The sequence below is a fragment of the Ochotona princeps genome, chromosome 5, assembly GCF_030435755.1.
Source record: "Ochotona princeps isolate mOchPri1 chromosome 5, mOchPri1.hap1, whole genome shotgun sequence".
Classification (NCBI taxonomy): domain Eukaryota; kingdom Metazoa; phylum Chordata; class Mammalia; order Lagomorpha; family Ochotonidae; genus Ochotona; species Ochotona princeps.
Genome location: NC_080836.1, coordinates 40,547,377 through 40,561,411, shown reverse-complemented (window position 1 = coordinate 40,561,411; position 14,035 = coordinate 40,547,377). Strand labels below are relative to the sequence as shown.

The 14,035-nt window shown below is 42.6% G+C and overlaps 1 protein-coding gene across 7 annotated transcripts in view; it reads right to left on the bottom strand.

Annotated features, from left to right (window-relative positions):
• The window catches only part of TANC1 (tetratricopeptide repeat, ankyrin repeat and coiled-coil containing 1), a 240,347-nt gene that overhangs the window by 146,885 nt on the left and 79,427 nt on the right, over nt 1-14,035 (bottom strand). For 2 of the 7 annotated variants that reach the window (XM_058664518.1, XM_058664519.1), the window contains one exon: nt 7,876-7,955. The exons of 4 other annotated variants lie outside the window; for them this stretch is intronic. In XM_058664518.1, the coding sequence (XP_058520501.1) occupies nt 7,876-7,936 (61 nt within the window). In that variant the 5' untranslated portion in view covers nt 7,937-7,955. Of the gene's footprint in view, nt 1-7,875; nt 7,956-14,035 lie in introns of those variants that run through there. One more of the 7 variants, XM_058664516.1, reaches the window with a different exon arrangement.

The following is a 14,035-nucleotide window of genomic DNA, read 5'->3' as shown; positions in this document are numbered from 1 at the left end:
GAAATCTAACATAAGTGGATGAAGCTCTTTGAAAATTAAGTCTATGCAAAGTAAGACCATTGTTCTTTGTGGTTTTCTTTTATTTAAATAAAGCAGCTTTAATGCAAAATCTGTAAAATGTAATTAAATTTTTAAAAATGGAACAGCTGTTAGACACATCAGTTAAGGCGCTACTTGGGATACTCGCATCCCATGGTGTCTTTGGTCCTGTTTTTAGTTCTAGTTTCCTGCTAAAGCACGCCACAAGAGCAGGTGTGGGCTCAAGTGCTGGGTCCCTGCTGATTATGGTGTTCTCAGATTATGTTCTTGGACCCTGGCCTCAGCCTGGCCCACTCCTGGCTGAGGTAGGCACTTGCATCACTGCCTGTCCATAACTATCTTTCTGACTTTCTTATGTATAAGAAAATTATCTTGAATTCCTTACACATTTTAAGCTTCATGTTGCTTTTACAAATATACACATATATAAATCAAAACAAGCCCACATCAAGAAGTGTTGCTTAAGAGTTCTGCACGTTCTTTACAGTGCCTCAGTTCTGTCGTGTCTTGATGTAGGTCTCACTGGCTGTGGAAGACCTGCAGGGCTGGCTCCCCTTTTCCTGGGCCCAGAGATGCCTCCAAGTATACCCCTATAAGCAATCAAATTCATCATGAATCAGCTGTTCCCATGATGTGCAGGTGCCTGACCCAGGGTAAATGCTCAGTACATCTCCTCCTCTTTTTCATCTTTCTAACTCTCGGACACAAAGCAAAACTACAAAGAGGATGGGGGACGACAGCCTTTCACATATGAATACTTTCACTATTCAACAGTATACTGTAATGAAATTCTACAAACCAGTAGCAATCTATTCTCAGAACTGTTTGCCAGCTCCTGAAATTTCTGTTTAAGTTTACTATAAAAAGGCTTCCATTGCAAGAACTTTGGTAGAGGCTAAAATGTATTTTTAAAAAATGTCAGGGTATAAAGCTTCTTCTAAAATGACTCAGAACTTCCCCTGTTTCATTATGGAAGAAAGGACAACTATGGGACCGAAGCATCCTTAGCACCTAAGGCAGATGACAAATTCAGCAGCTAGGAATGGGAAGTCACAGAGAAAAGCTTCCACAATATCACTCCTGCCTGCTCTTTAACAGGGAAGGAACTAGAAACTTTATGAGAGTCTGGACTGTGCTTTATAATACCAGATTTCTCAAGAAAGAAAACATTGGAGTCCAGCATCATGGTATAACAGGTAAAACCAAACCTGCAATATCAGCATCCCATGTGGGAGCCAATTCAAGTTGCAGTTACTCCGTTTCCAATGCAGCTTCCTGCTGGTGGCCTGGGAAAAACAGAAGAGGGTGGTCCAACTGTATGAACCCCTGCCACAGATGTGGGAGACCTGGAGCAACCTCTTGACTACTGGCTTTGGCCTGGCCAGCCCCAGCAGTTTCAGAGGAATGAACCAGCAAATAGATGTGTCTGTCTGTCTGTCTCTCTCTCTCACATACACACACACACACATATACAGAGTCTCCATCTGACTTTCAATTAAAGTAGGCATATGTTTTTTTAAAAAGTTTTTACAGTGTTTAGTGAAAAAATGCCAAGCAAGAAATTTAACAATTTTTCATTGTATCTCTGTAGGACAATTGTGCCAGATTAAGAAATTTATCCAAGTTCACCTGCATATGGAACAGGAATTTGAATCTGTGTTTTCTAATTATGAAACCTGTGTTTTTTACACACTTTTTAACTTGTATGAGGGATAAGAAAGAGGAAAAACTAAGAAGGAATCCATCAAATGAGAGGGAACAAATAGCACTTCTGTTCCTACTTAAAACCAGTCTGATTGTATTCTGTGCTGAAATAATATCCTAATATTTTTGCAGAATGTTTAAAAGCCTGGTTGAGAGAAATACAGCACCTTAACCATGAATTGTTTGTGCTTGCTTTGTTGCTTGGGGAACGATTTTGGAGTCTGCTAACAAGACCCCAAAAATCCACAGCTCAGCAAGGCAGTCCACTGCACGGAGTTCCTAAGAATCCACAACCACAGAAGATGGGCAAGGCAGCTGCAAATAATCAGAAGCAGCTTCATATTTTCTGGGTAAAACAAAGCATCATTTGTACTGGGGCAGTTTTAGAAGGTACCACTCAAAACCAGACTACAGCCTGGAATGGCTTAAAATACCAAGCTTAACAATCACATCAATGGCTTTTAAACTTCAGAGGCAAACAGCTTCCTTTCACTTCAAATGCAAAGTGAAGAATTAGATGCAAAGCTAACAGATTAATTCAGTACACACAGCCTCAGAGACTATCCAATGCCTTAATTAACACCATTACAAGAGGATTTAGCCAACCACCTGGGTTTTCATGATGGAAAGGTGAAAGTCAAATGCCATTTAGTAAATTGCTTAAACTAAGCCCCCCTGCCGAAAAAGTACACAAATAATTAAACTGAAAGGGGAGAACTAATAAACAGTTATTATTTTCACCCATTAAGGAACTATTCTTTAACCAGCCTATATTAAAACTGAAGTGAGACCACAATTAGACGTTCACTTCATCTTTTCCAACGGCCTGGACCCACTTCCATAACAAATAATGAACTAGAAGAGATGAACAAAACACGGACTTGTGGACCGTTTTGTGCCATAGCAGGTTAAGTCACTGCCTACAACACAAACATCCCACAGCAGAGCACAGGTTCAGGTCCTGGGTGCTCCACTTCTCATCTAGCTCCTTGCCAATACATCTGGAAAAGAAGAAGATGGCCCTAGTGTTTGGGTCCCTGCTACCACCCTCAGGGGAGACTCAGCTGGAATTGTGGGCTCCCTAGCCCAACCCCGACTGTTGAAGACATCTTAGGAGTGAATCAGTGATGGAGAATCTCCCCCTCCCTCCGTGTCCCCAGTCCCACCCTCCTATAACTCTGCTTTTCTATCAATCAATAAACCCTTAAAAATATGTAATGTATTACAGACCCAATTGTCTGAATATAGGACACAGAAACAAAAAAAAAGGAATCGGTCTCCTCCAGGGAAGGCAAAGGGCTCTGCTCATCCTTTTCTGTCTTCTATAGTGAGGCCAAAATCTCTTGAGGTTTACAGAAAAACAAAAATACTATCAAATGTGAATTTTGAATAAATCATAGATTTTAGACAAAATTGTTCCATTTCTTAAAGACCACTGTGTGAAACCACAAGACTTAGGGGAGCCATTTACTTGCTATGTTCAAACAGCAGTTACAGTGGCCTTTGGAAGGAAAGGAGGATCTGTCAAATGTCTACAACATTACAATCTTCCACAAAAGCCAAGTTACTTGGTGGCTGTAAAGTCTGCTTTTCAAGTACAAAGCTAAGAAATCCAAACACAGACTTTGCTGGCCTCTCTTGCAGCTAGAGACCAGGTATCTAAAGCAGGCACAATCTATTCCATGCACCTGCAGCACATTTTCAAATTTTTTCTTGGCTATGCTTAAGTACTTCTCCTTCAAGGGAAATGTTTAAATCCATTTTTATGTTACATTAGGGAAAAAATGACAGTTTCCAGGGCAGTAAAAATATTGCATCATGGTGTAACATGTCATTTTATGTCTGTGCAAATCCAATGCATGTGAGAACATAAGCAACTCAGACTCTGGGTGATTGTAATGTGTTCATGTAGTTTCATCAATGATGAGAAATGTACTGCTCTCACAGGGATACTGACAACGGGAGGTACTACACATGGCGGAGGGACAAATCTTTCTTTGTACCTTCAATTAATTTTGCTACCAACCTAAAACTGCTGAGACCACTAAAAGGTTGTTGTTTTTTTTTTTAATTTGGATTTCATGAGAGATTAAGTAAAAAATACAAGCAATTTTGAAAGAGCCAGTCAATTTAAAATAATCTGTCCACTTAGGAATATGGCATTTCTGTCCATTCTCTATGTTCTAGTTTTGCTAATTCCTCCAATATAAGGCTCACACATTTCTTAGGTGGATATTTAAAGCTTTTTTTTTTCTTTTGGTATTGTGAAAAGTGACTTTTTCCCCCTATCCATTCCCTACATTTTTTGGTACCAAAAGGATCTTAGCTCTCTGTATTGCTCTTAAAACTACCACAAATTCTTATCAAGTTCAGATTTGATTATCAGAACACTTGTTTAATTTTTAAGTTACATATCAGTTAATATTAGTTACCATGAAGTTTTCTGATAATAAAAGTCACTTAAAATAAACATATGGCAAGAGACTGTGCACCTCTCAAGAGAACCTCAAAACAAAGAATGGGCATCATGTGCTTGTTTTACATTAGCATACGAAGTAAAAACAGGAAGGAAAAAAACTCAATGCCCTAATCTTGCTCTCTCCTATAATGGTTTAATATTGATTTTTGTTCCCTTAGGCCTAACTCAAGGTCAAGAGAAATAAAAGTGCTCGTTTGTCCTGAAGGAACTTGGGGACAAGCTGCATGTGAATGTGCTTTCTGAAAAACCACTTTCAGGTATTACTGTACTCTCCAAGATGCCTCCCCTGCCTCCAAAAAACCACTGATGTACAGCTCGAAGCATGTCCTAGGTCAAAGACAAAAGCACCATCATCAGAAAAGAGTGTGTTGTTTTTCTTCAGTTCTGTCAATCACCTTCAGTAATTTAATCTCACTGTATGGAATTTTAATAAGCTTTTATAAATATAACCTAAATACCTGCTAAAATGTTGCCATTGTGTACAGTATATACAGGTGACATTCTTTTAGGTATACGAGCTGGAAGTAACTTTTCCATATTTCTGGAACATATCTGGCTTCTTTAAAAGAATATTCAGTGTAACACACTGGTTGTATTTTCCAAATTCTCAAAATAGGTTTGGCATAAAAGCATAGTAAAAAGACTGTCTGGAAAAACAATCTCTAAAGGCTATGAAAAGCTGAATTCAATTTTTCAGATGTAAGTATTTCCTACATTTCTATATGGCTGTGAGTTCAAGTATATGGAAATGAATTTTCTTTTGTCTTTGCAATAAAGAGTGGTTTTAACCGAAAACAGTAGAAACACATTTTTCCATATTGCCGGAGATATGGCATCCAAATTTCAGCACAGTCTCAGTAGACTAGCCAGCTTTAATTTATAGAAAACTGTAGCTATAATTTACTTATATAATGAGTGTTGGCACAGAACTCAGCGTAAGAGCGGTCAAATTCCAAGTACTTCCCCCTCTTCATGCTGTGACATAACTTCCTCAGGATTTCAAATTCCATGTGCTCTGTTCCCAACCTAACACAAGCAGGTTTCAGTTAAGAGCAAACAGGCACATACCACACAACCATACAGATGTTTTATGAGAAATGTTCCCATTGCTTTTTCAAGTTGGTTTGCATTACTGAAAAAGCCATAGTGTGTGGGACTCCTCATAAAGAAATGATTCAGAGAAAGCAGTAGTTGTTTTTCAAGACCAAAGGCAGACAAATCCCCCAACTCACATGCTCTGAGATTGGAAAAGTTTCAAAGGCGAGCTATGCTCACTGTCTGGCCCACCTGTAGGCTGGGTGCCTCACATCATTCATGCCATGCTGTTACTTTACACGGGCCTGGGACTGCTCAGAGGATGGTACAGCTGTTTTGAAAGACTCTGCTACTGAGTGGTAGTGGCGGGAGGGGGGGGTGTGGCTTGGAGAGCCTATACTGAAGGATCCAACTTTATGCTGCAAATCACAAAAGCTTCTAAGGCATCAGATGAGCCAAAATTTGGGGGTAGAGAGTTTTGGTTTTTTGCTTGTTTGTTTTAACAGCTTTCAGAGAAAAAAGTAAATAAAACGTTCAGGCCTCAACATAGCATAGAATGAGTGTACTCCCTGGACAGAATTTAGTTGAGCTGAAATGTCTCCAGTGTAACAATTTTAACTATTCAGCGTTGGAGATTGATTTTACTTAGGTTGAGAGTTAAATATCATCTAGTGTGCATATCATTACAAGCTGGGTTTCTGGGGTGGGCATTTGATGCAGTGACTAAGATGGCTGCTTGGGCCACCCACATTCCAGACAGCATGCATTTCAGTCCCAGCGCCACTCTGGATTCCAGCTTTCCGTAATGTGTACTCTGGGAGGCAGCAGGTACACAAGAACTTGGATACCCACCACCCACGTGGAAGAGCTAGGTTGAGTTCCTAGCCCCTGGGCTTTGGCAACTCCAGCTGTTATAGGTACTTGAGGAATGACCCAGTGGAAGACAGTTGTCTATCTCTCAAGAAAGTAAAAAAAAATAACTTTTTAAAAGATTTATTTATGCTTATTGAAAGGCGGATATATAGAGAGGAGGAGAGACAGAGAGGAAGATCTTCCATCCAATGGTTCACTCCCCAAGTGACCACAATGGCTGGAGCTGAACCAATCCGAAGCCAGGAGCCTTTTCTGGGTCTCCCACGCAGCTGCAGGGTCCCAAGACTTTGGGACATCCTCAACTGCTTAGCCAGGCCACAAGCAGGGAGCTGGATAGGAAGCAGGGCCACCGAGATTAGAACTGGCAACCATATGGGATCCCGGGCATGCAAGGCGAGGACTTTAACCACTACACTGTCGTGCCGGGCCCAAGAATAATTTTAAGTTGAAAATTCCCTAGTTCCTTCTTCGCATCTGTCTCCTTGAGCATTAAAGAGACTGCTTATAAGGAATCTTAACAGCAGCCTTATGTAAATATTCTACTTTTAAGTGTGAGCCTTAGTTTAAGGGCTAGATAACTATAAACAGGAATTTTGTTCAGGTTCCATATAACAAAAACATTTGGAAGTGCAGTTAGTTTCTTACATAAATACAGAAACAACAGATATTACTGATATTACTGTAAGACATTACAAGATCTAAATTCAAAAGTTAATCATAATTTGGTGATGTTTTACTATTAAGCATGCCTACATAAGGGTACTTTGAAAAGTTCATGGAAGATGGAATGAAAAATGCTTCTTTTGTGTAAATATTTTTTGAAATCTCACATGTTTTTTCATAATATGCATTTCTGAAAAACTGTGGGAGACCCTTTTTATAAATATATGGATTTCAAAATGTGCACTGAAATATTTCAACTCAGTTTTCCACAAATGTTGAGATCTTCCAATATTTTAATGGAAATTACAACTAAAAGGTTACTCAATAAACAATAACTAAGAAAATCAGTCATTATGCAATAGCATTGGATTAACATGCGTTTAAGAAGGAAATGAACATTTCAGAATTCATTTTATGCTAGCAAATATTATGCAATACAAGTAGACAAAAGAGAAATAGGGTTTAACACAAGTGACCACAAAAATAACCTTCAAAGAGGTTATCACACAGGAGGAAACACTAGGAGTGTCACATTGACCACAAATGTACCAGAACTCCACATAGGCACAAAACCAAGCCAAACCAAGCAGCTCTCATCATAGTGAAAACTACAAGTCTGGCACTAAGTCTTGCATTAAGTGGGACTACACCTGCTAAGAATAAAATCCGATACTCAAAAAAAAAAATAAATAAATAAATAAGGAACCGTCAGCCAGTACTTAGTTGAACCTATAAAATTCAAGTGCAAGTAGGACAGGGAAAGGGCTTTCTAGAAATCAAATTCCTGAACACACCTGCTGCCCCTCAATGGCTTTCACATTGACTGCCTCTGGATCTGGCTACCCTGTTAAAATTACAAACCTTGAAAGTCTATCAGGGAAGGATTCGGTTCATAAGCCAAACTCAATTTTCAAAGTCTGACTTCTTATAAGAAAGTTCAGAAATATACTGACTTTCTCCCAGCCTCCAATATGCTGTTTGTTCTGACCCATTTCCACAGCCGTGCCCCACCCAGCCTGGAGGGAGTGGGGTCCTGCTGTCATTGCACGTGATGGGGGCTCAGCTCGTTCTTGGACACCTACCCGTCTCCTTCTTGCTGCCCTTTCCTCCCTCTCGGCTCTTCTTCAGCACAGCCTTTAACATTTTCAACACTCTTATGTCTCTGAAGAGAAAAGCAGGGGAGAGAAGAGGAATTAAGGGTTGGAGCGCAGGAATAGAACTCACGCATCGTCACAAAAGATAATTTGCATCCCAACAGATGGCTTGTGGTGCTGTGAAGGGTGCCCTGAGTTTTACATTCATTCGCTGTGAACAAACTGTGGTGGAAAACTGAATGCTCAAGACACGAGGAATGCTTTATAACTTTTAATGAAGTGACCAGAAGTTCACTGTCTCGTTATGAAAGTTAGAAAAACAAACACGACAGTGCATTCTCAGCATTCCACATCTAATTAAGGTTATAGGGCTAAAGCTGGGTATGTTACTGTACCGTATTTGGCACCATCCCAAAGCTCCAGTCCATCAAAAGAAGAAACTTAAAAGAGGAAATCAAAAAGATAATGGTTAAGAAGGAAGCTACATGGTTAGAGGCAATGTTTTACAGGTGCTACTAATTAAATTACCACAAGGAAAACATTTGAGAAGGTTGTGGGAATGAAATATATGTGCATTTGCCAAGCAAATAATACAATAGCGTGCACGTGCGCACGGACAGACACACACACACACACACACACACACACACACACTCACTCTCTCTCCCTCTCCCTCTACCTCACTGCCCCACCCCCAAATCCCCAGCACGGTGGGTTTTTGCTAAACACAGTAATGGGGCGAGGGTAGGGCAGATAGGTAGCAACAGGCCTCTGGCCTTACTGCCCAATCCTTTAAATAAGGAGCTGTATTTTTAAGCAGAGTTGTATTGAGCTTGTAAAAACAACACAATGGGCCAGGCCTAAGATGAAACATGAAACCATCTCAATGCAAAAGGCAGACAAAAGGACCATTATTACACTGTTAAGCCAGTCTCCTTTGGCTCTCTCTTCCTTCCCCCCAACTCAGATAAGACTGGCTGGCTGGTCAATCCCAAACAGTACCAAGCCTGGAGTCTCAGGCTATTGTGTTACCCATCACACCTCTGCTAAGGCAGAGAGGAAAAGCAGAGGGCAGGCAGGTCACTCCAGACTGGACAAGAAAGAGAGCGGGTGGAGGAGATGGGAGAGCACTCCCCAACACACAGTGACCTTGAAGGCTTCTAGTGGCTTCAATGCAGCGCTCCCCACCACCACCACATACACACAAACCCACCCTCAACCCTCCAGGTAAAGCTGGCTGGCAGGATGCAGACTGAGCAGGATAAAGAGCCCCAAGGTGCTGCCATTCACAGAATCACACAACGTAAGCACACAGAGTGACCTTTCTTATCACTGAGTCCAGGCCTGTATTTATTTTTCCAAGTCCTTTGTTTCACCGATGAAGAAACAGAGAGCCTGGGAGGCTGACTTGCCCAGCAGTCACACAGCTAATTAACCACAGGGCCAGAATCCAAATCTGCAGGTGCCCCGGTGGGGGTGTGCTACCCTCCACTGCCCTGGCTGGTCCAGGTCATACCCAAGAGGTAATGAGCAAAGCTTGCAGATAGTAGGAAGACACCATTTTAGGCAGAAGTAGAAGAGAGTTGCAATGGTTGTTAAGATCAAATCATTTTACAAGGAAGTCTTCACACAAAGGGAGACTAGATTACAATTTCTTTTTTTTAAATGGTACTAAGAGGAACCCAGTGAAAGGCCTTAGGTATCATCTAAAGGGTAAACCTAAAGGGAGTGGTGCCATAAAGGGAGCTGTAACCTGAACATTTCTACCACAAGTCACACTTAAACGGAAATGCTGCGGCAGTAAAAAATGGTATGTAGCAATCAACTATGTAAACATCACCAAAAAATGAATAAAAATGGTAGGTGTGTCCAGTGCCATGTCACAGCAGCTGAGCTTCTGTCTGTGGTGCTGGCATCCGATATGGGTGCTGGCTTGTGTCCTGGCTATCACATTTATGATCCAATCCCTGCTCTGGCCTGGGAATGCAGGAGAGGATGGCCCATGTCTATACTGGTGCAAGACCCAGAAGAAGCCTCTGCCTCACAGCTTTGGATCAGTTCAGCTCCAATTGCTGCAGCCATTTTGGCAGTGAAATCACTGGAAGAAAGATCTCTGTCTCGGTGCCTCTCTCCTCTTCTCAGTAACTCTACTTTTCAGATAAATACAAATTCATTTTAAAAAAAATCACGGTATGCAAGGGGGCTCACATCGTAGAATGGCAAGTTAAAACCACCACCTGCAAAACCAGCATCCCAATGGGGCACTAGTTTAAGTTCTAGACACTCCACTTCCAATCCAGCTCCCTGCTGATGCACCTGGGAAAACAGGGGAAGAAGACCCAAGTGCTTGGGTCTCTGCCACCCATGTGGAAGACCTGGATGGAGTTCCTGGCTTTGACTTGACTCAATCCTAGCCATGGCCAGAGCACCAGTGGACCCAAGATCAATATCACCATTTCTCTCTCTGTAAATCTGCCTTTCAGATAATTTTTTTTTTACTGGTAAGCAAAATTAAATGAATGAAAGAGTATCTTTGAAGTACAGATTTTTTTTTGGTCAACCATCAACTTTCAGTATTTTTAATATGATAAACTTACATACTTATGGAAAAAATGATGGTATCGCCATAACTAAAGGGTTAGCACAAGTTTTGCTAACCCTTTCCACAGCCCTGGATGTCCCTGGGTCACTGAGCAGCTCAGGCCCCATCATGCTTATGAGAATCCCCCTAGCAGTCAACAGCAGTCGTACCGTGCCACTCAGATCACACCTCCCCCCTGAACCCCGGACAACTACACCGACTGCATCTCATCCTAGAAAGCTGGTTAATCTACTCTGGGGCTCTCAGCTGCTTTTAGGGTACTCCCATCTTTCACATCAGTGGTTTTAAATTAAGTCAAGGAGACTATTGAATATTTGGTATAATGTATTCTTCCAGTTTGTGTTCTCCATAAGTAGCAGCTCAAGACTGTGACATGGAAGAACTTTAATTGATTACATCTGAATGCAAGGGTAAGCAACCTATTAGCACCACTGCACGTGCCCAAGATACCTACCCCCGACATACACACACGCACACATAGAGGAAAGGAAAAAAGTTACATCCCAATACATGGAGAAACTAGCATGGATCAGAGGAGCATTCTGCAAAGCCACCTGTAGGTCCCAATTGTCTGGCCTGTCATTCCTAACTAGAATTTGATGTACTCAGAGAACTCAAAGACTGCCCATCTGAAAGGAGATGACACTAGCTGGTGTGGTTCCAGAACAGCAGTGTCCCCACTGACAAGGTTTCCTGAGCAGATGACCCAGCACACCTGAGAGCCTTTCCACCCTACTATGCACACAGCTCCCCATATGCAGTTCTGGAAATGCATGCGTTGGGCCAATGAAGCCATGTGGCATTCAACACTGGCAGGACATGAATAGTGCTTCTTGTTCTCACTGAAAGCTCACCTCCTAATTTGGCTCCTTCCTCTGCCTGCCAACAGTGCGGACAGTGTGTGGTGGTCCAGTCAACATAGCCATCTGGCTTGATGTCAGTTAGGATTCTGAGAATACATTGAGAAACTGATATTGTGCCTTTAAACAAAAGCTCTCAAGAACTGTGGTGTAGCACATAAAGCCACGGTTTACAATGCTGGCATCCCATATGGAAGGGCTGGTTCACATCCAATCCAGGCCCCTGCTCATGCACCTGGGCAGGCAGCAAAGGATGGCCCATTGTTTGTCCCCTACCACCCATGTGGCAGACCTCAGCTGAGTTCCTGTCTTCTGCCTGGACCAGCTCTATCTTTGCAGCCATTTAGCAAGTGAACCAGTAGATGAAAGACTCTCTCTCTCCCCCTCCCCCATTGTGCCTTTCAAATAAACAAGTTTGAAGAAAAAAGTTCTCATGAGCTTTGTTAAAGGGATCACTTTGCCAAGTCCCATCCATTAAACACAAGGAGAATTCTGAGTTCCAAATCCCAGCTTGAGTATCAAGACAGTGATAAATTCCTCAACAGAAAAAAAAATAAAATAAAATAAAACAAAGTGAAACAGATTCGTGAGGGTAGCTAGCAGGCTCCACCTGAATGACACACTTGGCATCACACACTCCCACTGTCCCTTCCCTTTAAGGGTAAACATTGACCTGTCATGGACAAGAGCCACTTTGGAATGATATGACCCAGCCCTCCTGACACAGCAAGCCAGACCCAGCTGATGGAATGAGAAGTTCCCCACACAGAAACTTACTTCCAGATGCAGGCTGTTATTAAAGGACCATCGATGTGATGAGGAAGCTCACATATAAACCCGACAGGATCAAACATGTGAAATAGACCATTTTCACTTAGATATTCTAGTATAGACCAAAGGCACAGGTGTAACTGGCCTAACAGAATTCCTTTATTTCTTCTCCGTGAAACTATTCTCTGGGACACTAAGTAGAAGAAATGTATGTTGGATTCAAGTAAGAATCAATCTTTGACAAAGTAGGGAACACAGCTCTCACTGTTATATTCTTTGAGGGAAGAGAGTGCAGAGAGAAAACTAGTATCTTTTCCTTACCCACTGTGCAAGGTTCATAACTGATGCCTGTGTAACAAGAGACAAATTAACATGAGAAAAGCATAACCATATCTACCTCAAGTTTCAAGGGTCACACAGTCTTTAGAGCGCTGCATGTTTATCCTTAGGTTGAATGATGAATGATTGTCTTGCAGAACTGAACAAAACGGGTGTGTGAAAGGCCAGGGTTGTGGTGCAGTGCACTAAGCCACTGCTTAGTGGTTTAGCCCCAATGGCTCTGTTTCCATAATCCAGCTCCCTGCTAAGCAGAGGGTATATTAGAAGACCTGGCTGATGGGGACTTTTGGGAGTGATGAAGCAGATGGAAGGGTTCTCCCCCACTATGCCTTTCAAATAAATAAAACTTTTCAGAGGGGTATGCAAATGATAACAAACTGGGGGCGGGGGTGGAACTCACCAAAGCCACATCCAGGTTCTTCCCGGCCTCCAGAACCAGGACAGGACTCCTCTGGAACAGGGTCTTATGAACTACTCTCAGGTGAGGTCAGAGAATTCCTTTAAGATCATACTGGGGAGCGGGGGCAGAAGGGAGGGATAGAAGAGGAGCACACAGAAGTGACTCTTGCAAATGCAGTTTTTTTTTTTTAATGATTTATTTATTTTACTACAGTCAAATATACAGAGAGGAGGAGAGACGGAGAGGAATATCTTCCGTTCGATGATTCACTCCCCAAGTGAGCTGCAACGGCCGGTACGCGCCGATCCGAAGCCAGGAACCAGGAACCTCCTCCAGGTCTCCCACGCGGGTGCAGAGTCCCAAGGCCTTGGGCTGTCCTCAACTGCTTTCCCAGGCCACAAGCAGGGAGCTGGATGGGAAGTGGAGCTGCCGGGATCAGAACCAGCGCCCATATGGGATCCCGGGGCTTTCAAGGCGAGGACTTTAGCCGCTAGGCCACGCCACCGGGCCCGCAAATGCAGTTTTCTCAAATCTCAAGGCGCCTTACTTTGGGGTGTCTCATTCTGAGTCCCAACAAGATAAAAGATCAGCCTCTAGGTAGCTACAACTGAATTCCAACAGAACATAATTTCCTATACTGTTTTTTAAAAAAAAAAATGAATATATGACATTGCCTTTAAATGGCCAGTAACCTAAACTCAAATGCCATGGATTATTCTCCCAGGCTTACTACCAAAGTCTAACTTTAATCATGGAGATTGCTCTTTATGCAATCAAGGCTTTGGGTGCAAGCACATCTCCACATTAGGAGATTAGGATTCTGCACAGTTAGGATTCTGTTAAGAATTCTAGGATTGTGGGCCCGGCACGGTGGCCTAGCGGCTAAAGTCCTCGCTTTGCACGCGCCGGGATCCCATATGGGCGCCGGCTCTAATCCCGGCAGCTCCACTTCCCATCCAGCTCCCTGCTTGTGGTCTGAGAAAGCAGTTGAGGACGGCCCAAAGCTTTGGGATCCTGCACCCGCGTGGGAGACCCGGAAGAGGTTCCTGGTTCCCAGGCTTTGGATCGGCGCGCACCGGCCATTGCGGCTCACCTGGGGAGTGAATCATCGGACAGAAGATCTTCTTCTCTGTCTCTCCTCCTCTGTGTATATCTGACTTTGTAATAAAATAATCT